The sequence below is a fragment of the Manduca sexta genome, chromosome 20, assembly GCF_014839805.1.
Source record: "Manduca sexta isolate Smith_Timp_Sample1 chromosome 20, JHU_Msex_v1.0, whole genome shotgun sequence".
NCBI classification, from domain to species: domain Eukaryota; kingdom Metazoa; phylum Arthropoda; class Insecta; order Lepidoptera; family Sphingidae; genus Manduca; species Manduca sexta.
In genome coordinates this window covers 6,488,324-6,513,664 of record NC_051134.1, presented here as the reverse complement: position 1 = coordinate 6,513,664, position 25,341 = coordinate 6,488,324, and the positions used below count along the sequence as shown (strand labels likewise).

General features: G+C 35.5%; 2 protein-coding genes across 2 annotated transcripts; both read right to left on the bottom strand.

Annotated features, from left to right (window-relative positions):
• Positions 1 to 3,850: 3,850 nt before the first annotated feature.
• On the bottom strand, positions 3,851 to 10,709 carry LOC115452710 (pickpocket protein 28). The gene is made up of 14 exons (XM_037440776.1): positions 10,705 to 10,709; positions 10,390 to 10,417; positions 9,880 to 10,124; positions 8,954 to 9,083; positions 8,471 to 8,583; positions 8,012 to 8,141; positions 6,796 to 6,956; positions 6,468 to 6,579; positions 5,878 to 5,970; positions 5,299 to 5,438; positions 4,972 to 5,102; positions 4,594 to 4,653; positions 4,344 to 4,509; positions 3,851 to 4,040 (listed from the first exon to the last, which is right to left on the bottom strand). The coding sequence occupies exons 1-14, from the start codon at positions 10,707 to 10,709 to the stop codon at positions 3,851 to 3,853; spliced, it is 1,704 nt and encodes a 567-aa protein (XP_037296673.1).
• A 3,374-nt stretch (positions 10,710 to 14,083) lies between these two features.
• Positions 14,084 to 22,679, bottom strand: LOC115452711 (pickpocket protein 28). The gene is made up of 14 exons (XM_030181301.2): positions 22,630 to 22,679; positions 21,946 to 22,110; positions 21,114 to 21,243; positions 20,487 to 20,587; positions 19,548 to 19,680; positions 18,963 to 19,123; positions 18,502 to 18,610; positions 17,367 to 17,459; positions 16,907 to 17,046; positions 16,313 to 16,443; positions 16,175 to 16,234; positions 15,910 to 16,075; positions 14,526 to 14,699; positions 14,084 to 14,222 (listed from the first exon to the last, which is right to left on the bottom strand). The coding sequence occupies exons 1-14, from the start codon at positions 22,632 to 22,634 to the stop codon at positions 14,177 to 14,179; spliced, it is 1,614 nt and encodes a 537-aa protein (XP_030037161.1). The 5' UTR covers positions 22,635 to 22,679; the 3' UTR covers positions 14,084 to 14,176.
• Positions 22,680 to 25,341: the final 2,662 nt, after the last annotated feature.

The following is a 25,341-nucleotide window of genomic DNA, read 5'->3' as shown; positions in this document are numbered from 1 at the left end:
TCCAATCAGGAAAAATGACATTGACCGCAGAGACGCGGTCAAAATCTAACTATACATGTTAAATCAACAGGCATTCCTTGCTCCTATACAAAAATCCCGAATTACAAAACCTAATTTCGCATGCTGCAAACGCTTCCCTCTATTATTATTTCAATCATCAGTAATTGGACACTTGTCAATGTAAAAAGCAATGGCATCGGCGAGCCAAGCGGTGCGTTTGAGTCGACAACCGTTTGAATTTCAAATCGCTCTGAGACGATTGAATGTTCGGCTGCATAGTCGATCGCCACTAGAATGTGGCATGGAACACGTGTGCCCGTGTCGTTTGTGATAGGTATAGAGATCAACACGTGACTCTCACATTGATTTCTAGACCAATTACAATCAAATGACAGGAATAGTTTACTGGTAGGTCTCTCATATGTGAGAAACCGTCTAGATAGGTACCACCGCGATGTCTATTTCTGCCGCCAAACGGCAGTGTGTAGTCACTGTTGTGTTCCGTTTTGAAGAACATTGTAGCCTGTGTAACTACTGGACATAATAAGACTTAACATCTCATGTCTCAGGATGGTGAGCGCAGTGGAATACCAATCAACGTGTATTATCTATGGTTGTATTGGTTGCATGGCTTACCGTTATGCGAACGGCAAGCTCGTCTCGTGATTCAAAGCAATAAAAAAAATGCCTTTCTCATTAAATATGCAGAGGTTGCTAGTACGTAATCGATTTAAGGTCTTAGACTTAAGAAGTGGAGAAGAGGTACTTTTTTCAATTCTATAATGAGCCTTCACGGTCTTGGTGCCACTGTTTCAAAGAACATCGAGCCATATCGAGTTGATACATATATATTAGTATTCATGTCAAATTTTTCTGTTTTTGGATCTAGGTTTGTCCAGCACTCGAACTACTTGGCTCGCTAATTTTCCAAAGCGATAAGTGGATGCATTGGAACCACGATTGAAAGAAATGCCGGGGCCAAAACATTTGAAGAAGAAAAGGATGTCATTTGTCCTACAGTGAGACATATTAAGATTAGAAATAAAGTAGTAATGTGTCGCGGCGTGTTGTGTACGCAGTGTGCTCTCGGGAGCGTGCGTTTGAAGTTTCAATGAAGGCGATATAACGACATCGGGACGCTCTCTTAAGATTTAATTAAATTTACTGTCTCCTGACTGTGAGGTGTGCTCGGATTTTTTCTTATTGCAGATTAACAATCGAACTAAATATATGGCAGTGTTACTTACTCAGACTGAATCAAGAGGTTTTAGATTACTTTCCTAGGACAGAAAATAATTGTGTAGAAATCTACAAGTAAAATTACTTTAAGTAAAATTACTTATTAAATATTTCGAAAAAAAATTAAAATACATGTGAGTAGCTCGAAACGGAATTCGCAGTATGTGACGTAAAAAACATATTGTACTTACTTTTCTTAATATAACATAAATTCTACATTAATTGAAAAATAATTATGTAGTCGCTCCTCCGATGCTAAGTGTCACCTACGACTATAAAAACAGCAACACACAATACAGAGATCATATATCGCTAGTAAAGAGTATGTAGATTCTTCTAATTCCAGAATCGAGACATGAGTAAAAACTAGTAATGCAAACAATAGGTTTTACGCATGCATACGTGTAATGCATATTTCATGCGTCGGCCGGAACCGTTGTTAGTAGTCTAGACTTTAGACCACCTACGTTGTACCCAGAGTGCAAAACATATCGAGATACATCCATACTTCTTATCAGATGTTTGAAGTAAACGCAGAAACAGCTGAACGAATTTGAATGAAATTTGGAACAATTTTATTTAAGGAGTTTGCACATGAAGGAGATAATGGAATTTTTTGATCAGATTTTTAATCACTGGCGTCGACAGATGGCGCTATAAACGTGTTTCAAGGACATGGAAAGGGAGTTTATACGAATGAAGCCGTATACTAGGTAAGTGACTGTTGTCCCAAGCAAAAATCAACTAACCAAATTTTAGTTTACTCAATTAAAGTTGTTACTTTCATCTGTTGTCCCAATCAAATTTTAGTCATTTTATTTATTCGATGCAACACACAACTAACCATGTAGTTTACCCAGTTGTTGTTGTTACTTTTATGCCAGTTGTATGAGGGAATATTGGCATCCCGTTACCGTTATTTTGTGTCGTATAGGTGCAACAGTTTGCAACGATGGCTGAGTTATCTTCTTGACATAATTGCATTGACAAAAGATGTTTGACAAACTGTGGGTAGACTAATCTGTAGAGAGGATATAACATAATATAATATATGGAGCTTTAAGGTTTTTATAAAAGGAACCATTATATAAAAAAACGCGACCTAATCCTCACCTAAATCAAGTAATAACAGATAAACAATATGGAGCTCGTATATAAATAAAGCTAACGAAAAGCAAGCGAGCCACATCTGCCGGTGTCGCGTAACCGTAGTGTGCCATCAATAGGGAATTAACAAACGACTCTTATCCATCAATGGTAAGGCAAAAACGTTCAGAAAGTCGCGTCATTTCATTGTGTGCAAACTACTTAAACGACCTATCTACGTGCGATAAACAACTCAATTCCTGAGCCGTGGAGTCGACTGTCCCTTGCATGCCATCAAGTGCAAAATACAAAGGAATTTGGGCGTTAACTTGCGGTTATGGAGTTGAATTTTCGCTGGCTATTGTTGTAGTGCTGAAATATTCATGCTCCGACAATGGGCCCGTTGAAAAACTGATATCAATCATTCGTGACTATGATGGATGGGCTGCGACGCGAGGCGCAGACGGGTCGCTAACATTTGATCAACTAGCTACTACTACATGGCACTGCTTTGTCTTTATCGAAACGATATCTTGGAACGCCTTGGCAATCAAATTTAGTAACAAATGTATAGAAGTTATATATTTTTTTTCTAATCCTAACAAATAAAACCTCCCTCCGAGGCAATTCTTGTGCGCGACCCTAGGCACACAGTTCAGTCTGTTTACCTCATGGTTGCTAATATATTGTTATTTGTGTAATATTTTGTCACAATTTACGATTTAAAGATAATACTCTTAAGACATAACATAGATGCTGTCATCCTTGTATAGTTAAAATGAGAAAACAAATATTTACTTTAGCACTGTGAGCTGTATAAAGCTTCTGCGTCAAAGCAGACCGTTAATAACTTTTATTTTTTAATTCAGTACAATTTTTCTTAATTCTAAAATAGAGAAAGAAAGAAAAAAACATTTATTGGCCACAGATTGGGTGGTAAATATAATTTACAGTAAATGAAACTTATTATTAAACATTATATATAAAAAAAAATGAAAATACAGTTTTGAGGAATTTTATAGTTAGGTGAGTAGTGAGTAACTACAGACATACGTACTCAGATACTTACCCACTGTGGATGAGCTAGATATTACAATTATATCGTAACTTTTCGGGCAACCTAGACTCCAGTCTGCCACGTGAATATAAAGTCTGTAAAGTCTTCAAAAAGTTGGGAGTAAAAATTAAAAATTTATTTCAATGTCGAATATTCGCGTAAGCATAAAAATCAATGTATTCTGGAACGTCCTTTCTATGAAGCCTGAATATCTTTCATGTTTTTTATAATATTTTTCTGTTTTTCTTTTTTCAAATCGCGCTTAAAATTACACCAAAGCCTGAAAAAAATACGATTAGAATTCACCATGACCTTTAATGCAAGTAAAACTAATTTGTTTAAATTTTCTTAAAAATTGTCTACAATTGTTTTTATAACGGTTGGCTTGATTTTGCACGTAATATTGTATACTAGATGTAGCTATTTATAAAGATTTTGTTGTGTTGTTCGAACCTACTAATGCTGTGGTTACAGTAGACAATACCTGAGGGTCAGGAAGTAGATGATCTCGACGAGGCTGAGGAAGGAGAACCCTAGGAACAAGCCTAGCAGCCCTCCGCAGTTGGCGATGAAGTCGGTCAGACCGAACAGCTCCGAGCGGCGCATGGAGACGAAGCGAGGGCTCTTGAAATACATCTCCAGCCTCGAAAACGTGTAGCTGTAGAACAAAATTGATTTGTACATACAGAAATGGAACTAAAATTTTATTATTTTCCCTTGAAAACTCCTAAACATAGCACTGGTTTTTTATTGCCATATATCTAAAGATGTTTTTCCTTGACAAAAGATATTTCATACTTGACATCATAAGATGTTTAATTATTGTTACTTATACAAGACAACTTTGTATTTAAATTAAAATGGTTTCGTTTCAATTATCGGTATATATTTTGTTTCATCTAATCCTTTGTACCCCTTTTTGTGGTATATCAATTAAAATAACAATTTATTGTGTATTTACTTTCTATAATCCCAAACTGAAGTGTCCGAGTCTTCGCTGGATAAGAAGCGATTGACATTTAACTCTGCTTTCGTGATCTCTGCGTCATATTCGATGTTGTTGCAAGCAGGAAAGCATTTGCACAGTCTTGAGCTGATGTCCCCCGTCTCTCTCTTCGCCAATATTTCTGTTGAAATCAATTGTATAAGCCTCTAGCATAAAAGAAAAGAAGACACAAGCTAAAACAGGTAAGTGGTCGATTTTGACTTACCTTCTACCGATTCCATGCACTGTCTGCTTTGAATAGTGCATATCTTGTCACTGGCATTATCTATAACATACAACCATTACATCAATAATAATAACATCAGCCCTGTATTATATACAAGCAGCGACAGCCTAGTTGGGTGTAGAACGGACTGCCGAGAGGAATGTTAGCAGGTTCAAATCCCAAGAGCACACACCGCTGACTTTTTTAAAATGATGTCTGTATCTTTATGATTTGCTTGCTTTATTAGTAAAGGAAAACATCGTGAGGAAACCTGTTTGTTTAATTTCTCCAAACGTTTTTCTTCACCGTTAAAGCAACCATTATATTTTGTAATCATAAAATGTCAACTATTTTTATATTAAGTCTATCATTACTCACAAGGCATATAGTAACCCACGCAGCCGCACATGTTGTATGTGTAGTTGGACAGACACTCGAGCCTGCAGTTATTCTCGGTGTATATTTGAAAATAGCGGAGATACCGCTCCCCGGGGAAGTAGCAGTGTCGTCTACAACATTTAGTTTTATAAATTTTTATTTACACTCTTATTATCATGTCAATTAGCAACATGAATCAACCAAGGAATCCAAAAGGCAGGAACTTTTGTGTATGAAGTATTCTCTCAAAATCAGTTCTAATAACATTACGACTGAGGGGTGTTTGACATGCTATTATCTGACACTGTAAATAGATCTACAACTCACACTTCCGGAGAATAGTATTGGATCTCATCTGATGACGTCACCAAGTTAAACTTGAGAGCAAGAGAGGAAGTTTGCTCCGGTAGCATCGCGTAGTAGTAGAGAGATGACTGCGGCATATCCATAGGATGATGCACGTATACCTGGATAAAATGTTTGTATATACAGGGTTATTTTGATATTGCATAAATGTAACCACATAATCGTCTTTATTTCGTTTAAAATTATGCTAATTATCATCCATGGAAAACGAATATTTTCACCAAAAATCCCGATTTCACTTTTCTTATTTTTTATCAGTTTATAGACTACCTTTTGCTCGCGGCTTCGCCCACGTGATGAAGTTTTCGGGGATAAAAGTCCTCCTATATATTTTCCCGGAATAAAAAGTATCCTATAGCCTTCCCAGGATCCTAAACTATCTCCATACCAAATTTCATAAAAATCCATCCAGTCAATTCTGAAAAAAATCGATAACATATAGACACAGAAAAGCGGACTTTGTTTTATAATATGTATAGATTAGTCCGAATAGACTGAAAAGTATACTATGCAACCACATTTTTTATATCTAAGACTGACCTTATATCCCGAATAGAGTGAGTTACACGCTTTGTCAAGATTATATTTATCATCCACCATTGTGATAACAAGATCGAGGTAGGCGCCGTTTTCCTGAAAATTTATTATTTATGCCAATAAGTGCCGAGATAAACAAGTCGCTTACTTTATCGTAAACAATAGCAACATCAAAAACAGCTACTAGAACACTATTGCTTGGCGGAAAAGTAGACGAAAGTGTGGTTAGTGTTTAGACAACCCCTATTCACTTATTGTAACTGCCAATATTTTTTTTTAATATTTGGGGTCCTTACTGTGGATTCTACAAATTAGGTTAAATAACTGTATGCCAATTACAATGTCCAACACACAAAATCATACAATACAATATTCAATTTAAATTAGGTACGTTATACTATTAGTTTGGGACAAAAGGCTTGGCTCAGCATAATATGTATTTTATTTTGGGTTACTGACATCTCTTAAGAAGCAATTCGGCGCAAATCGTGTAAGAAAAATCTACTGTTTCATTCCATTCCAAAACTGTTGGACGAACTGGACCTCCCCGAGAAGGCAACAGGTTTCATTTATCAAAAATTTCCAGAACTTACCCGTCCTCGCCTAGGATACGGATCTTCAGTGGAATCGTCCTCGTATCCGCCTTCCATTGACCATTTATTGAGAAGTTTTGTCGTATTTAAGTAACTGTAATTATTCTGCAATCTGTAATCACAAACATGTGAAGTATGATTATAATTATTATAATTAGGAGAGAAGAAATAAAAAATACGTTGATATTAAAAGTAGTGTACAGACTTATTAAAAAATAGAGTGAGATTTTATAGTTGTATTCTTACATATTGTCATGTATGCAAGATTTGTGATATTGTTTTTAGACTGTTAGTAGTATGTATTTATGTTAAAAATAAAAATACTTACTGTTTCGTGCGGAATATATCCTCCGCGGCCAGTGCGTTAAAATTAAAGCAAATGCCTTCTTGGGTGTAAACTTTATTAAAAATCTCGTAGCAGGGTATCGACTCCATGCGCCACATGCAAGCACTAGAGTTCATCAGCATTACATTATGTATTTCTGTCGCCTGTAATTTAATATTAGTACAATTTATCTACATTTAATGTAGGGTTTCGTATACCTATATTAATGTAAAAGCGGCGATAGCCTAGTTGGGTGTGGAACGGACTGCGAGACGAATGTCCGCGGATTCAAATCCCAAGGGCACACACCTCTGACTTTTCTAAAAAATCATGTGTGTATTATTTGTGAATTTATAGTTCGCTTTAACGGTGAAGGAAAACATCGTGAGGAAACCTGCACATCTGAGAAGTTCTCTATGGGAATTTCGAAGGTGTGTGAAGTCTACCAATCCGCACTAGGCCACCGTGGTGGACTAAGGCCTAATCCCTCTCAGTAGTAGAGGAGGCCCGTGCTCAGCAGTGGGCAAGTATATAATACAGGGCTGATATTATTATATTTATTATTATTCGTATTGGGGGGGGGGGGGACTATGTACAAGGGCAGCAATAGCAAAGGATCCATATAACCCGATTCCTGTCGGCTTCCTTCTTTGTTGATCTAATTATCATTAGAGAGACCTTCAGACCGCATTCATGCATAGTAGTACGTATATTCTAAATTAACGTAAATTTAACCTATCGCCACTGCGCTTTGTCTATGCCTTTCGACAGGCATTAGTGTGGAGACACTATTATTTTCTAATGTGAAGATCATTATAGCCAGCGTAAATACTGGGCATTATAAGACCTCAACTCAAAATTCAAATTCTGTATGGTGTTGCTACTGTTTGTGGGCGGTCGTGTTGCTCACTATCAGGCAAGCAGAATATTTAGAATGGTCAAAAAAGGGCGGCTATTTAGTGATTCTTTGAATGTCCTACGTCTAAACTCCCGTGACTAGTATTACTAATCTAGAGAAAAATTACATCAGCTTTACGTCGAGATGTTCTAGTTAAGATACACGATTAGGAGAAAATCAAAATATTCGGTTTTTGTAATTTTAATTGTACGTTGGATCAAAATATTTTAAAATTTATTTAAAGAACTTTCCTTTTGTTTCGGAATCCTCAAAAACTATTTAGAGGTCAATGATGACCATAAAATTTCAACAAGAGAATACCTCATCAAGATTTTGCACGAGTTCATCAGAATAGTTTCGATTTAACATCCTAAAGAGGGAATGAACGATGTAATTGAATTTGGTACAAATAACTGAGACATCTTCGAACTTTTTCCTGGCTTCGATTGACCTAAAAAATAAAAAAAATACATTATACGAAAATAAAGGGGTCCTTAAATTGTAGATGCTTAGACTATTTAAAGAGAAATAATTTCTAAAAAAGTGATCTAACAATGAACTATATTGAAAAAAATTATTGACATTTATTTAAGTAACAAGTTACTCGAGAATAATAATATGTTTTATATTGTTTAGTGAATAATAGAATATGTCTACATAGCAGGGTACGCGAGGTTTTCTAGAGATTTGCATGAATCCAAACACCACAGTCCAGAGAAATTAAAGAAAGCTAGTCCAAATTTATAGAGTCATAAAAATTAGAATTGATAAAATACTTACATGTTCGAAATATCCTTATGTACTATACTTATTTTTTCTTTCTCTTTGCTATAATCATAATCAAATTTTGAAATCTTCGACTGTGGGCATATCGTTACCGAAGGAAAGGGAACCTGAAAAAAAATTATGAAAAATCATATTTGGAGTAGGAATATAAATTAATTGGTAGCTGAAAGTATTTCGTATCGAGATAGCCGTGTCATGATTGTATTCAACCGTCAACAAATGGCTAGGATCATAATAAAACATTGAATTTTTCAATTTGTATTTAATATCTAAAATGTGTTTCCACTGCACGCGACGCTGACGAAGCATGCACAACTTATCTACCAACAAGTGTGACATCTTGCTGGCCATGATAGCGCCGCGACCAACCAGTGGACATTAAACTATTAGGTTAGGTCATGATAATGACGACATGTTATTTATAAGCTAGAAAAAGTCTGCTAGTTGTACAAACACAAAAACCTCATTAAATCTTACCTCAGACACGGGCACTAAGCGTTCATTGATGGAGACAATGACCGGAGTGTTCCCCCACTTAATCCAAACGTTACGAATCTGATACGAACAGATGGAGACGCTCAACAAGAACAGGATCAGCCAAAATATTCTGAGAAAGACAATACTTCATAAACCTTTTGAAGCAACAACTTTGAAAGAAGTGTTTCTCGAAATACTTTTACTATTTGCGCACTCATCAAGGGTGTTGTGTTAGGATGGCTCCAACTCCATACTACTTCGAGTGTAAGGTTCTTGGTATTCTTCTTCATTGCTCGACTATTGAACGCACAGGTGTGAGTCTCTTGTCTATTATCATTACTTAGTTCAACTAGTGGCTGACGAGTCAAATCATATTATAAGCAGAAATATTATAATCTCCAGGAAAAATCAATCCGTAGTAAAAAAAATTGGTGAAATATTTCAGTCCTACATAAATATATTTACTTTAGGTGTATCATCGAACTTGTTAATAGTTTGGCGACATATGTATTTCTTCCTATGTATTATAAAATGTCTTAAATCTTTTCGCGGATCCACTAGCGTGAAAAGGTGTTTGGGGATAAATGTCCCTCTATCTATATACTTTATACAAAGTATATGACTAGGTTAAAGTGACCTCACAGTACCAGATGGTAAGCGAAGTGACGTAAAAATGACGGTCGATCTCACCAGTCGACATAATTATACTCACCTGTTTAAACCGGATATACTAAGACTGATCCCAGAACGCGACAAACAAAAGTGGGTTACTGTGGAGGGGTTTAACACCGTATACGGTGATTGCTATCCGGACGCATACAAAATATGCTCTATCGCTAACATCATATAAATTACCTCAATATTTTCAGTTGTTTCCAAGTTTCGGCTTCGCAAAGTTTGAGACAAACAGCATATTTGTAACTTACTTCTCAACAACAGACACTCCTTTCTCCGTGATGTATCTAAGACCATGCAAAGTCGTGTTTCTGGCGAAGTCTTGTAGCTCATCTACAAGGACTTTTTGGCGTTTCTTTTGCTTCCTAGAACAGTCTTTGTCATACACCGTAGGAATCTCATCTTCAATCCTATAAATAAAAAAATTAACATCAAATAAAAATGGAAGTAACGTAGTCGAATATTTATAGGACAAAAGGTGGAGACGAGTAAATTGCTAGCCTGATTAGGAACATGCTTATTTACTAATTGTACCCTAAAAGAAGAACTTTGAATAACTCTTATTGCAAAGTACTGCATAGAATTCGCCATCTTGAACTCAGGTATCAAAAGAAATAAAGACGATATTTTTTTTTCTTCCCCTAAAGAAGTAAAAGGTGGTTCGAAGTGAGTACTGAAAAACAATATTGTATATACGTCTCTACTTCATATGCGTACTGTTATAACATATACTCATATAATTATATCGCTATTAATCGCACGTGAGGGTGTGACATGGGATTAATAAACCTGTAAACCGATATGAATGTCACTATTGACGATTATTCGGACGTTGATTATGAAAATGACAATTAATTAGAAATCCAAGACATTGGATATGACGTAAATATTAATAAGGAGCACAAAACACAGTTAAGTAAAAATTTAGTTTGAATGAAGTGATCTCTGAAACAATGATGTGAAAATTCTCTAATAGATAGAAAGCTAGATTATTTTTGAGTGTTATCTTCTAAGTTTTAGAATTGCCATGATCGGAACCATGAACAAACACTAGTTAAATAAATTTTAAAACTCACTCCATTTTTCGCACCACCTATCACCAACGTCCTACTAGCACGATATGCTGTGTACAAATGCGATACTAAAGCTATAATTAAGGTATTATTTTCTTGTATCCTCTTGGGACCATATAACCCTTCTAATTTACTATGGCACTAAATAAAGATGTGTATGAAATGTAAATTTCCGCTTATCAACCAACCAAATTTGACATCACTATTTTATAGTCTAAACTACTAGGTAGGTAGGTAGGTAGCGCGCAGACGTATATCTATACTTATAATAAATCTGTAGAGAGGTCAATTCTGTACATGAAATATATTTACAAAATAACTATCAGGGGGTGATTAGGGATCGATACTGATGCCAAAAATGCAATTAGTAAATTCTTTGTTTGTCTGTCTGTCTGTCTGTATAACCGTTATAGAAACAAAAACTACTCGACGGATTTTAACGAAACTTGGTACAATTATTTTTCATACTCCTGAGCTGGTTATAGTATACTTTTCATCACACTACAATTAATAAGAGCAGAGCAGTGAAGGGAAATGTTGGGAAAACGGGAGAAGTTACTCCATTTTTTAAGCTTCAGTCGCGTGTGCAACCTTAATGGTTAAAGCTACACAGAAATCATATATGACGGAAATGTTCTCCTTAAAATTATATAAAAAATATCCCACGACAGCATGTGTCTATCTTTTATGGTTGACTCACAATAAGACGTGTAACTCCCGATAGCTTAGCAGTTCGAAGCTTTCTCATTATATTTGTCTACTCTTACGTTTATAACACTCTCAGTCATCCCTAATTAAAAAAGTTAACATTATTAAATATTCCATAAAAAAGAATCATAGAAATCGGTATAGAAACACCAAAGCTATACTTGAAATACGCTAATAATAAGCCATCACGCATGAATACTGAATCATGCTATATGCTTCCTTCGATTTCAACAGGATCCCATCATCAGACCCTTACCGGACAATCAGACCGCCTGCATACCACCATACAATAAAAAAACATCTCGACAAATTGAGCACCTCCTCCATTTTTGAAGTCCGAAATCCACGCGGGCGAAGCTGCGGGCGGAAGCTAGTATCAAATATTAACCGAATAACACTATTGGCACTGAGCACAATGCCAGTTGCTTTTACAATTTAATCTTCATCTATAATAACATCAGCCGAGTATTATACTGTCACAATGCTGAGTAGGCAAGAGATGGACTGACGACCTGGTGAGGCTCGCCGGAGTCCGATGGATGAGGGCGGCCCAGAACCAGTCCCTATGGCACTCAATGGGGGAGACCTATGTCCAGCAGTGGACAATTCCCGGCTGAAATGAATGCTGAGTTCTCTACTACTAAAGGGGTTAAAGCCATAGTCCACCACACTAGCCTAATGCGGGTTGGGAGAGTGACATACCCTCGAAATTCTTATAGAGAACTTCTCAGATATGCAGGTTCACTATGTTTTCCTTCATCGAACAAACGATCCTTCGCAAAGAACACACATATAACTTTAGAAAAGTAAGAGGCACCTACGAATTTTCGTCTCGACAGTCTGTTCCACATCCAATATGCTATCGTCATCGCTAATGTACTGTTTCTCGGCAGCAAAAAATTGATAGAGTCTTGGCGACATCATATTGTTTATCTAAAGTTCTGGGTATTCTAATACTACTCATCCTGCGTAGGCAACCAAATAACAAGCTAGTATTCGATGACAAAAGTTTACAATAATTATAACAAGTATAAGTACCATATGCCCACTGATGAAGGCTGACATTAAATAATAAGATACTGGGAATTCTGATAATAACATCGGACATATTTTCAAATTTTAATTTCGGTTCGCATGTAAGCAAACCAGGGTAAGGTTTGCTTACATGCGAACCGAAATTAAAACTACGCTTGGTATAATAACTAGCCATGATACCTCTCGGGGGGGAAGACACTCCCTATTCATAATTCATATTGGCCCTAACACACGAGGGATAATGTGAGCCTTCATTTACGACTCCGTATTGAATTAATTTTGTTATTTATGACATAGTAAACCTATTTTCATCACGATAATCAATATGGTCAACTATCGGCAAAATTATTTTTCTGCTACATTATAATTCTCCTACAAATATTTGCGGGCGAATATAAATTTTACGACACTTGTTTGCTAAGACACTGTCTCAAAATAAAGTATTTTAAAGTATGATTAATTTTTAGCGAGGAGCCCTTAAAAACGTGTGGGATGAAGAAGTGTTTCCATTTTTTATAATTTTACTCCACTTCTGGTTCGTAGAGGTACCTCTTGCCTGAAAAGCTGCGATTTAAATCGGTGATTATAGGCATATAATTCGTATACAATTTTTGTCTAGTGTCCTATGTTGATTAAATTCCACGAATAAGTTTATAGAAAAGTTTATCGCGTCCCTCTCTAAATCTTATTTAAAACGGATTCAGAGACCTTTGACGACTCATCTCTGATCTGATACTCTTTATTGTATTATTATCTTAAGGGTATATTTTAGAGAAAGGCTAACGCATCATTTGTTCCTACCTATTATGTTGCCGTATTTCTAGGCGCTGTACCACTGAGTTCTAACTCTACTTTACATATATTTGTCTACAGCATGACTGAACTAGAGACCTCGTACTAGCAAGCGTAGCGTGGACAGACGACTTAATAAAGGTAAGAAAATAATAGAAAATATAGAATTAAGGCCGCTTTTGAAAGGTTTATTTGGAAATCTTTAGGGGATGCTTATGTTCGGCCATGGACTTCACGTGCTTAATGATGATGAATGGACTAACTTAACCTAGCAAGTAGCAGTGGCTCAGATCCTTACTCTTATTGATTAATATTTAAAGCCCATTATACTTCGGAAATTATAGATATTAACGTCGGTTGCAAAACAAGCACCTGGCTTAGTTTGCGATTTGAGACTTTTGAAATCGGTTTAATTTTGATTATATAATGCAGGAAGCTATCCTTTGACTACATCTATACACGAATGGTTTGTAAGAGTTATAAGCCTCAGTTACTGACATAGGTAAAAATAAATAAAAAATAATTTAGTTTTAAAAAAATATTTTTAATGTCATATTGAAAAACAAGCTGTGGTTATGTGCTCCGATAACCCATAATCAAACTCCCAAAAGTGTTGTGCAAGGTAGAATACAAATTTCTGTCCGAAAACACCCATCGATAAAATTTCATTTAAATTATACTTATTATTACAATATTAAATTTATCGTAACTAAGTGTGAATATTTTATATACAAGAAAAGTTGGGGAGGTACTCGAAATTATTATTAACAAGCTTTAAAGTTTCTTGGGATAAAAGTTCCGCCATACATTCTTCCAGGATAAAAAGTAGCCCATGTCCTTCCTAGGGTCTCAAACTATATCCATACCAAATTTCATCGAAACTTTTTAACCCATAGCTTCTACTAAAACCAATTCGAAGAGTAGACATCTTTTAGCTATTTTACTGGTTCGCCTTGTTCAAATCACTCTTGAAAACGCACCAAAGTCTGAAAATATAACGATTTCTTATGTTTACGCGAATATTATAAATTCAAATAAAACTATTTTAGGAATTTTATCGCGTTTTATTTATGTTATAATTTTATCCCAACGTTCAATATAACAAACGTTAGTCAGTTTGTTATATTGTATGAATCGAATTCTCTACGTAGTTTAGAATCTAAATTTGATAAAATGAGATACAACAACGCAAAATCCCTATACTTTTCATACTAATAAGCTATTAACTAACGTTTGTTATATTGTTCGACCATACTAATGCGCTATAGTTAGATAACACTAGAAAATACCTGAGGGTCATGTAATAGAAGATCTCGGCGAGGCTGAGGAAGGAGAACCCTAAGAACAAGCCCAGCAGCCCTCCGCAGTTGGCGATGAAGTCGGTCAGACCGAACAGCTCCGAGCGGCGCATGGACACGAAGCGAGGGCTCTTGAAATACACCTCCAGTTTTGAAAACGAGCAACTGTGAAGTATATATTTTTTTTTATTATGAATAAACGTTTTCTTGTATATAATATGGCGTAAACGATAAGTAATAATATATAATGTATCAGCTCAATAATCTTGGATATCTATTTAACAAAACCTCATTGAAGAATAAATTGATATGTGACTGGATCGTAAAGATATTTTTTTTTAAATATCGATAAACGAGACATATTATCTCTCTAATACGAAGATATCTAAAGCTGTAGCTCGTAATTTTTTGCATGGGTACGCCAATGTGCCCTCGCTGCATCTGATCGTAAGTAGAATAAAGTCCAGTTAGAGTGTCAACTGTCGAGAAATGATTATCCGTTGCCAGTCGACTCAATCATGCTTCTCTGTTTGAAACTGGATAAAGCAAAACAGGTCGAGGTGGCCATTATGGCGGGTTTTACACCTTGTGCAAAGTGGTCGCTATCCAGGTGGATCCAAATAACCTACCAGAAGCAATCTTAAACACTTATAGTGACGCTACTATAAGCGAATATTTTGAAGAGTTTTGAAATTTCAACAAGGGTAGTTGTTACAAATGCTAGCATTGCGAAGAAAAGGTATAAATGTGGTATTCAGAATTAGACGCCATGGTTAATGAAGACTTTTGTCAAGAAAAATTGGCACAATCATCAGATGACACAACGAGAAATTTTTATACGCCTTAATCATTGAAATGATTTAAAAGCAAGACAATTTACTGGAAAACGTTCATTTATTTGTGAACAGTTCCTTAAAGAGCAATGAGATTGAAATCATGGGAAATGCTCGGCCATGCATTCACGTTATTGGCCAAAGTATCAAAGAATATTAATAGATCTAATGTTATCCTATAGCCCGGAGTTCTCTTATATACATATATGTATACACGTATCCGTATGTACGTTATAATGCTGTTATCACTATTTTCATAATCTGACTCCACGGTGCACCTTGATTACCTACTCCTACCTACCTAGGTAAGGTACTATAGTCCATGGTTAATTTAAAAATAACAAAAAAGGTAAATAACTTCTCCCTATGCGAAGTAGAAGCCTCGCTTTTATTGATTAGTAAGTAACGTTTGATATCTAACTTTGTCTTCAAATCACTACTTCCATAATCTGAATCTACGGCCTACATTATGTCTCTGCTTTAATTTAGTTATGTGTCTTTAGTAAGCAGATACAATAAAAATAAAAGTAATTATAAATTACTTCTTCCAATACTCGGCAGATTGTTGGTTCCTCCTATTCATTAAGTGTTGTTTGATATTAAACTTTGTCTTTAAAACCTCGGCATCATATTCGACGGAGTTGCAAGCAGGTAAACAGTTACACATTCTCGCGCTGATATCCGCCGTCTCTGTTTCCGCAATTTTTTCTGTAAATAATACTTATTAATGAGATAAATAATGTTTTAAACCGTTGAAAATGTTTTGCACAATCACTCAAAAATCGGACAAAAATTAATTTTACTTGCCTATTACTGATTCCATACAAGGTTTGCTTTGTATGGTGCAGATCCTATTACTGGTGTTATCTACAATGAAAATAATACAACAATTAAAGTAACAGAAAACTAAAAAATACCCGTTAACTTCCTTTTATGTATACTTACGAGGCATATAGAAACCCACGCAGCCGCACATGTTGTATGTGTAGTTAGACAAACACTCGAGCCTACAGTTGTTCTCCGTGTATACTTTGAAATAGCGAAGATACCGCTCCCCGGGGAAGTAGCAGTGCCGTCTGCAACATTTAAATACGTTTCTTTAGAATCTTCAGTTGGTATTATAATATATTGGTATTATGCACTATGCATCATATTTATTATGCGCAACAACAAAAATAATTTCCCAAATCCTTATTCACTCAGGTTCAAACTACCAAGTATTGGTGCTGTATTAAACTTGAACTATTCCAAAGACGTAAACATTATTTATTATTTTTTGATCCATTTGGTCCAACATATTTGAGACACTTGCCTGCTTTCACATCATCACCGCATTTGAAGACCGTAAAAAGGGAAAAACTTAATATTCAAGAGCTAAGTAATAAATTAAATAATTTTCATTTATTTTTCTCTGCCATGTTAGATTATACTTTAGAAGCCAAGATATAACAGAACTTATTTATATGGTATTCTAGTAAGACAGATCGTCTACCAACACCAATAATTGTAAACACCTGATTAAACAGCTCCACCACTCACATTTCGGGGGTATAGTCTTTGACCTCATCTGACGTTGCCACAAGACTGTATTTGAGAGCAAAAGAGGAAGTTTGGTCCGGGGGCATGGCGTAGTAGTAGAGAGATGACTGCGGCATATCCGCGGGGTGCTGCACGTATACCTGTATAAAATATCATAATAATTCATGATCCCAGCTAATAATATAGTTCGTGGTTTCTCTGTCGACCTTAAAGAACGAAAATAAGAATTAGGATAGAATGACGAAGGATAAGATGTTCGAACATCATATCCTTTTCTTATTTCCTTCTTATCTCCATTAATCTCACACACCACACGAAACTTCACAATAAAGTATGGCACCACATTTATTTTCTACATTAATGTAATAATACTATTTTGCTTGATCCGGTCATTCATTCTGTAGACAAATTACTTGTACGTGGCGCGTTAAGTAGGCAGATTCAATTGTTTCAAACTGACCTTTTGTCCTGAGTAGACTGAATTACATTCCTCGTCTAGTTGACTTCTATCCTCGATGAATAGAATGACTAGATCTGGCTCGGCTCCGTTTTGCTGAAGAATATAATATTTTTATAGTAATGAATCAAGAACACAAGCAGATCGCTGGTATGGTGGATTTCAGGTGTAGCTCCAAATAAATCGCGGCGAAACCCTAGCGTCCACGGAGAAAAGCCGTTTGCGATGATTGACATTTTAAAAGTAAATTATACTTACCATTAGGTTCGATGTAATGTTTTGTCATACCGGTAGAAAAGATAGTTTTTTCCTTTTGAAGATCAGACAAACAAACAAGACACCTGATTGTAAGTGGTTACTGATCATAGCCTTTAGAAAGTTGACGACTTTTGAAAAATTATGAACCGCCGATAACTTCACCGACTTTATAAAATACTATAAAAGACTCCTTCATGTTGATTTGTTTCATTGGATGTTTCGAATCGGTCTTTTCATGCTAGGGAAGAAACTGATGTCCATTTTTACCACTTTTAATTAGATACCATAAATACAGTAGCCCTTGACGAAACGGCAGCCGGGCGGATGGACACGACTGGATCGTTTTTGACTTCCTTTTAGCGTTTTTTTGTGAAACAAAGCAGATGTAGATTGTAATCTATAGGTATGATGCATGACGTGGTTTCCATACTCCAAAAGCTTGATAACAATCAAACAATAAATCATCACTGGTGGTAGATCGTATTCACGGGATCATCACTGGATATAAACTAGCGCAATGTCTATTTCTGTCGCCAAGCAGCAGTGCATGCACTGCTGTATTCCGGTTTAAAGGATTTTCTACCCAGTGTAGTAATTGGGCCTCATGAGACTTAACATCGTACGGCTCAGGGTGACGACCGCTGTGCACAAAGTTGTTTTTAATTCAAAAGTCTGGATGATGTTGCTACTGTTTATGGGTAGCCGTATCACTTACGAACAGCCAAAAGATAGACTCGTCTAGTCACACAAAAGCAATTAAAAAAAAATGGCTTATCGTCGAGTGCGCTAAGAAAAATCCATGAATATTCCGGCCATATCATCACTGTCTCACACGAGAGGTGCTAGGAACAACACAGTAATATTAAGACAAGAAGCTCACCCGTCCCCGCCTAGGATATGTACTAAAGGATTCGTCCTCGTATCCGCCCTCCAGGCTCCATTTCTTTAGAGGTTTCCTTCTTTGAATATAACTGTAATTCTTATGTATCCTGAAAATTTTATTATTTGAGAAGAACTTAACCTTTATATTTAATAAAACTAGTTTCTTATCCTCAAGTAACGAAATAATCATTGTTTTGATCAGAAAAAAATATGTTTAATAATAATTTTTGATTATGCTTTGTTTAAGACCGTACTAATTATAATTTATATTTTTAATTAAAATACGAATAAGCTTTTTTTTAAGTTATGGCAATCAATTATTTGTAAAATATGAGTTAAAATTAAATTATAATATTTCGAGGATTATTCTATTTTACTTCTAAGTATTGAGGATAGGAAAATTGAATAATCAGGCGAAACCACGAACGAAACCTAGTTAGCTATAAAATGACTACTCACTGCTTCGTTCGAAATAAATCATCCGCGGCTAATCCGTTAAAGTTGAAACACAAGCCTTCTTGTGTGTACACTCCGTTCAAAATATCGGAACACTGTAATATTTCATGGCGCCATTTGCACTCCGACATGAAATTCAGCATCAGGCGATGCGTATTCATTGCCTGTAATAAAATAGTTTGGTCAAGGAAAAAATGAAATACGTCGTGCATAGATAGATTTAAACAACCAGGTCATCTATTTGTTTCCTGTGTGTTCCGCCATACGATATGATAGGGGAGCAAGCCTATCGTCATATTTGAAACGAATTCGAGACTGCGGGGTGATACTGATTAAAAACACCTATAAATCAGATAGTAGATTTATGATATTGATTCCCCGCAGGCTTTATACTTTACAGGTAACTCGGAGGTGCTCGCGATTTCGCCCTCACGATTTTGTTTTTCTAGATAGAAATCGCACTGTGTACTTTTCTAAGATAAAAATCATATCTACATATCATTGGGTAAATTCAATCAGCCTACCAACCTCCATATAAAAATAAGAAATAAATAAAAAAAATCTTAATAAATGCATCCATTTTTATACCCCATCGATGTGTCTCAGCAAGTCCCTGTCCGAATAGTTTCGATCTAACCACGTTGTAGACATGTCTTCGAAAGTAGTGTCTTCATTGCAAATGAGTGAGATGTCTTCAAATTGTTTTCGGTTGTAGTCTGAACTAAAAGAATTTATGAAATACATTTTACAGAAATAAACAATTCAGCCGGTTAGGAAGTTGGATGAAATGACGGTAAAGTTAGAGTCGAGAGCCAAATGACGTATAGTTACCAAGTTCAAATTTTGTAGAACATAAGTACCAAATCGAATGGCACAAAATATGGTATACAAAATACTACTTAATAGCATTTTACTCAAAATCAACAATAACGTCACAAATCATAACGTTTAATCTGGCAATGGATAATCTGACCTTTCCATGCTTGATTTTCTCAAATAAAACAATTTCATGGGTTAATGTTAAATAGATTTTAAGTTATAAAGCATTTAGCTCGCTTCAACATATGTGGTTCCTTGTTCTTGGCTCAGCCGACACGGCTACCGCGTGTCGAAATTGTGAATATCAAAGTGAAGTTTTAACCGCTAATAAGCAAATCAAATTCCTAAACGGCTAAAAACCTCCGTCCATTCCTTACAGATTTATTTAATCCAATTAATTGTCGAAAGAATTTGAGACGAATAATTAATCTAGTATAAAATAAAATTACATAATTATTTGCTTATTATGGTCCACCTATAAATAATATCTAATAAAAACATATTATTATGTGTCTCGCTCTGCAAAAAAATGTTATGACTTTATTGAATGCAATGAGGTGTCCTAATTCCTATAGACATTCTTGAGATCAGAATATCTTGCAGGTCAGTTCTTGCAGGCTAATTTTTAAGGGAGTGCGACTCCACGACTAAGAAATTTATAGACTTTAGTACAAAAATATTACATTTATAATATAATACAATATTTACATTTGCGACACATTTTCGTAAATTGTTTGCTTCTGTTTTGCGTAGTTGTGGTATTTTGAAATCTTCCGTTGTGGGCATATCGTAATCGAAGGAAACGGCACCTGGACCAAATATTAAGATTTTAAATCATTCAATTCAAAAAGTGACAGCTTTAAAATTATTCTTTATTATATTTGATATAAGTGCATGGTAGGCTCATTGGAAAAGGATTGGTCTACCAAGGCCTAAGACCGATGTCTGTAGATTTAAAATCCAAAGCACACACCTCCGACTTTTCACTTTTATACGTCTGTGTACTTTTCGAAGTTACGTGTATATTGTTTATTTATCAATAAATATTATCGTTTGTTTAAAAGGTGAAGAAAAACATTATGCAGAAACCTATATACTGAGAATGTTTTCGAAGGTATGTGAAGTCTGCCAACTACTAGGCCAGCGTAGTAGACCCAGGTCGCCTCTCAATAGTAGAGGAGGCCCGTGCTCAGCAATGGATGGTGGCTGGTATTTTGTTATAATTATTATCATAATAGTAAGTCGAGATGATCTACATTGCTCATCCGTTACGTTAATGTGAACGGAAGTTGTATCAAAACACAAATTTAATGTAATAACCTCTCATAATCTTACCTCAGACACTCGAACTAGCCGTTCATTGATAGATACTATAACCGGGCTGGTGTCCCATTTAATCCACACGTTGCGTATCTGGTACAAACAGACCCCCATACTCGCCAAAAACAAAATCAGCCAAAACATTCTGTAAGAGCAAAAGTATCATATCCTAGTCAGTCTTTAGATATAATGTCTTAATTGAATTGCTTTATAAAAATATCACTGATGTTATTATACAACCTGTTTCAAAAACTGCCTATAATGTTTTTTCAAAATCTGGGTGTGATCCTTCGCTGATTTCAACTTTTTTATCTATTTATATGAAATTAAGCTGAATTTCATACGATTGTTAAAAATTCCAATTCATTATATTGGAATTAAATACAACTAGTTTTCGGATTTTATCGTAATGTTTATATTTTATTATTCTCCCGACATTTCGGGGACTTTACAGGCTTCATAGTTATGGCGGACTAAGGTGTTGGTCGTCAGAAAAATCAAAGTTACAATACCTACCTACATTTTACAGTAACATAAAAAAAAATACTGTAGACGGTTTGACTGCGCAAAATGAGCTCAGTGTCTTAAAGTGTGCTGTGGTATTATTAAGAAATATCAATTCCCCTAAACATATAAATGCATTCAAAAGTGAAAAAAAAACTGCGAATGATCCATGTATATATTGGCGATCATTTACATTGTATTGTTTACCTCTTCAATAGTATCCTCGAAAACATGTACCTATTGTTTAGCTTGCCGAAGTTTTATGTCAAAATTGTGCCAATCTTCAGTAAATAAATTTCGTTACGAATTTATGAATTTGCGACAAAGAGTATCTGCTACTTACTTCTCAACCATCGTGGCTTCTCTCTCTGTGATGAATCTGAGGCCATGCAGAGACGTGTTTTTGGTGAAGTCTTCAAACTGCTCACCCAAAATGGCCTTTTTGCACCGTTTCTTTTGCTTCTGAGAGCAGTCTTTATTGTACACCGTAGCAATCCCACTGTCATCCCTACAAATACAAATGTCAGATAACACGTTATAAAAATGTCAGAAACGTAGGTAGTAAATTTTGTTACAGAACACAATGCGGAGAGTAGCAGATTACTAGTACGATTTGGAGTACGTCTACTCAAAAATAGTACCAACTTCAGAACTTTAAATAACTATTTTTATATGATACTGCATAGAGTTTATCAAACTAAGGAATCAGGTATCAAGATTCTGATCTAAGAAGATACGTCGTTTGTATAAAGAATCAATATTCAATTGACCATTGATTGGACTTGAACTTCGAATGCGTAGACAATTAATTAGAAACTCAAAACATTGGACACGAACAAAGCAAAGTTAAATAAAAATCAAGTTTGCGTTTAAGAGATGATCTTTGAAGCTACTGATCCGATTCTATTTTTTTCACTAAAGTGCTTTCCCATCTAATGCTATCTCTTACGTTTTAAATCTGCATTGGACATTTACACGTATAGAATCAAAGGTAGTAGCTAGTTAGAAGATAAATTATAAAACTTACTCCATTTTTCGTTTCACCTTTCACTGACGTTCTACCAGCACCAACTGCTGTGTACAAATGCGATACTGAAACTCTAATTAATGTATGGTTTTCCGGTGAATCCTCTTGGGACTGTATTACACTATTAATTAACTATAGCAGTAAGTAATTAAGTTTATGAAATGTCTATATTTCCTTATCAACCGACTTGTTTTTGCCAGGTCTGACTAGTTCAGTCATATATTATTATATCTGAGAAATGGTAGTTACTATACTAATACCAACTGCTTATTTGACGTAGTTGTATTATGGTACGACGGCAGTGCTGCGGTCACGGATTCGATCTCCGGATCGGGCAAAATGATATTTGGATTATTAACTAATAGCTGCCCTAGCTATCTAGCAAACAGCTACATACATTTCCTCTTTACATACATAGTCTATAAGAACCATAATAGCGTAGTTGACGACTTTTTTTAACATATTTATCAAAAATGTATTTCATCCAAAATCTATCGGAAAAAGAATTTTCAAAATCCACGCATTAATAAAATAAAATAAAATAAAATAAAATACTTTATTTATCACGTAGGCGAACAAAGTTGCACTTATGATACGTCAAAACAAAGAATAAGAATAATTATTATTTCTAAACAACTATTAAAATCACTTATATAACTATGGAGATTTTAAATTAGGGATAAAGTTTATACAAAAGACTAGGTACAAAAGTACGAAGTAACCAGCTCGGGCTGGCAAGTAGTGTGAAATAGAAGTGTAACGCGTCGCGATCCTCACCGGTGAGGACATGAGCCCTAGCCTAGCTAACCGACCAGCCTTTCACTAACTACCTAAGTGATGACTACCCGAAGAAGAAAGGCAGAAAGAAACTCCGGGCTTTCTTTTTTGTCATCAATTGTTCAGTACTTCTTTTGTATTTTTTTCCTAGTCTTTCTTGTACATAGTCACAATAGTTATATAAGCTAATGCACGCACATCACCGTTAACATGGGATAAGATGAAATCCAATCGACTAAACCTGGAGCGGCATAAAAATAAAAATTAGCGATAGCAAATAAAAGAGAACATAGATTCATACTTAAATAACGGCGTACAGCGTGCATTCGCCTACATTTACAATCATAGTTTTCAATCATGAGAAAAGAAAAAAATAGTGATATTGAACAGGCAAACACAACATGATCGGGTGGTCGTCTTTCAAAAATTACATTTCATTAAGATATGATATGATTATGTCAAATTAGAACTATAGAAATGTCATTATTATAAAAAAAGCATGTGAGACATGTAACAAAGACATTTTAGGCAGTTAATTAATTACTAATGTGTGCTAACATGGTGGGTCATTGTGTGCAGGACAAACTTTCCAAACCGTCTTATCATTAAGGTAATCAGATACAGTATAGTATCCTTTACACATTAATTCACGCTTAACATAACACTTGAATTTTTGTTCGGTCAAATTGGTAACTTCGAAGGGAAGTTTATTATAGAACTTAATGCTATTAACTAAGAAAGATTTATTGGTTTTACAGAGCCTATGATTAGGGACAACCAATTTATTTTTATTTCTGGTATTTAAACTATGCAAGTCACTGTTTTTAATAAAAGTACTAAGGTTTTACGTACGTACATTATATTCTGAAAATATATTCGGCCGGCAAAGTCAGTATATTCACCTCCTTAAACATTTGCCTAAGGGAATCATGAGAGCGAAGGTTGTAAATAGCTCTAATCGCTCGTTTCTGCAAGATAAAAATGGTCTGCAGATCTGCAGCAGAGCCCCACAGAAGAATACAATAGGACATAATGCTGTGGAAGTATGCAAAATACACTAGCCTTGCCGTAGCCACGTCAGTTAATTGTCTAATCTTCCTAATAGCAAACACGGCAGAGCTCAGTTTACTAGAATTTTTTGAATATGGGGCCCCATTGCAATTTACTATCGATTGAAACCCCGAGGAAGACCGTTGAGGGAACTAATTCTAATTTATCCCCATCTAAATCAATATTTAGTTCCTTTTTTTTATTCAGTAACGAAAATCTGACACATTTCGTTTTTGCGGCATTTAAAAGTAAATTATTAGAAGAGAACCAGTCAGAAATCAAACTAAGTACTTTATGTGGCTCACCGAGATTCTCATCCCTTCTATTTAACTTAAAAATAATCGAAGTGTCGTCAGCGAACAATACTACATCTGCCATATTATCAACCATGTAAGGCAGGTCATTTATGTAAACTAAGAATAGGAATGGACCCCAATATGGAACCCTGGGGAACCCCAATTCTAACTGCGGACCCGGCAGAGGAGACGTTGTCGATAAATACTTTTGATTTCGACCTGATAAATATGAAGATATTAGTTTAAGTCCAATTCCTCTAATACCATAATAATGAAGCTTTAAAATGAGGGTTTTGTGATCGACGCAATCGAATGCCTTGGAAAGATCACAAAAGACCCCCAGTGCATCCTGGGATCCCTCCCAAGCATCTAACACAGCTTTGACTAAAGCACGTCCAGCATCTTGCGTGGATCTGCCTTTTGTAAAGCCGAATTGTCTATTATGTAAGATCCCATTTTTATCAAAAAACACCAGCATTTGGTTAAGCATTAGTTTTTCAAATACCTTACTTAAGGCTGGTAAAATAGAAATAGGTCTGAAATTAGAGGGGGCCCTGGTGAGGATGGCAGACATTTTGTCGTTTCAAAA

What these genes read in the sequence shown, in the direction of transcription:
- LOC115452710 (XM_037440776.1), bottom strand. An exon ending in GCTTAGTGCCCGTGTCTGAG is followed by an intron (nt 8,584 to 8,953) that starts GTAAGATTTAAT and finishes ATTTTTTTTCAG; the next exon opens with GTTCCCTTTCCTTCGGTAAC. An exon ending in CGTGGGTTACTATATGCCTT is followed by an intron (nt 4,654 to 4,971) that starts GTGAGTAATGAT and finishes TGTATGTTATAG; the next exon opens with ATAATGCCAGTGACAAGATA.
- LOC115452711 (XM_030181301.2), bottom strand. An exon ending in GGCTAGTTCGAGTGTCTGAG is followed by an intron (nt 20,588 to 21,113) that starts GTAAGATTATGA and finishes TATTTGGTCCAG; the next exon opens with GTGCCGTTTCCTTCGATTAC. An exon ending in TGCTGAGACACATCGATGGG is followed by an intron (nt 19,124 to 19,547) that starts GTATAAAAATGG and finishes ATTTTATTACAG; the next exon opens with GCAATGAATACGCATCGCCT.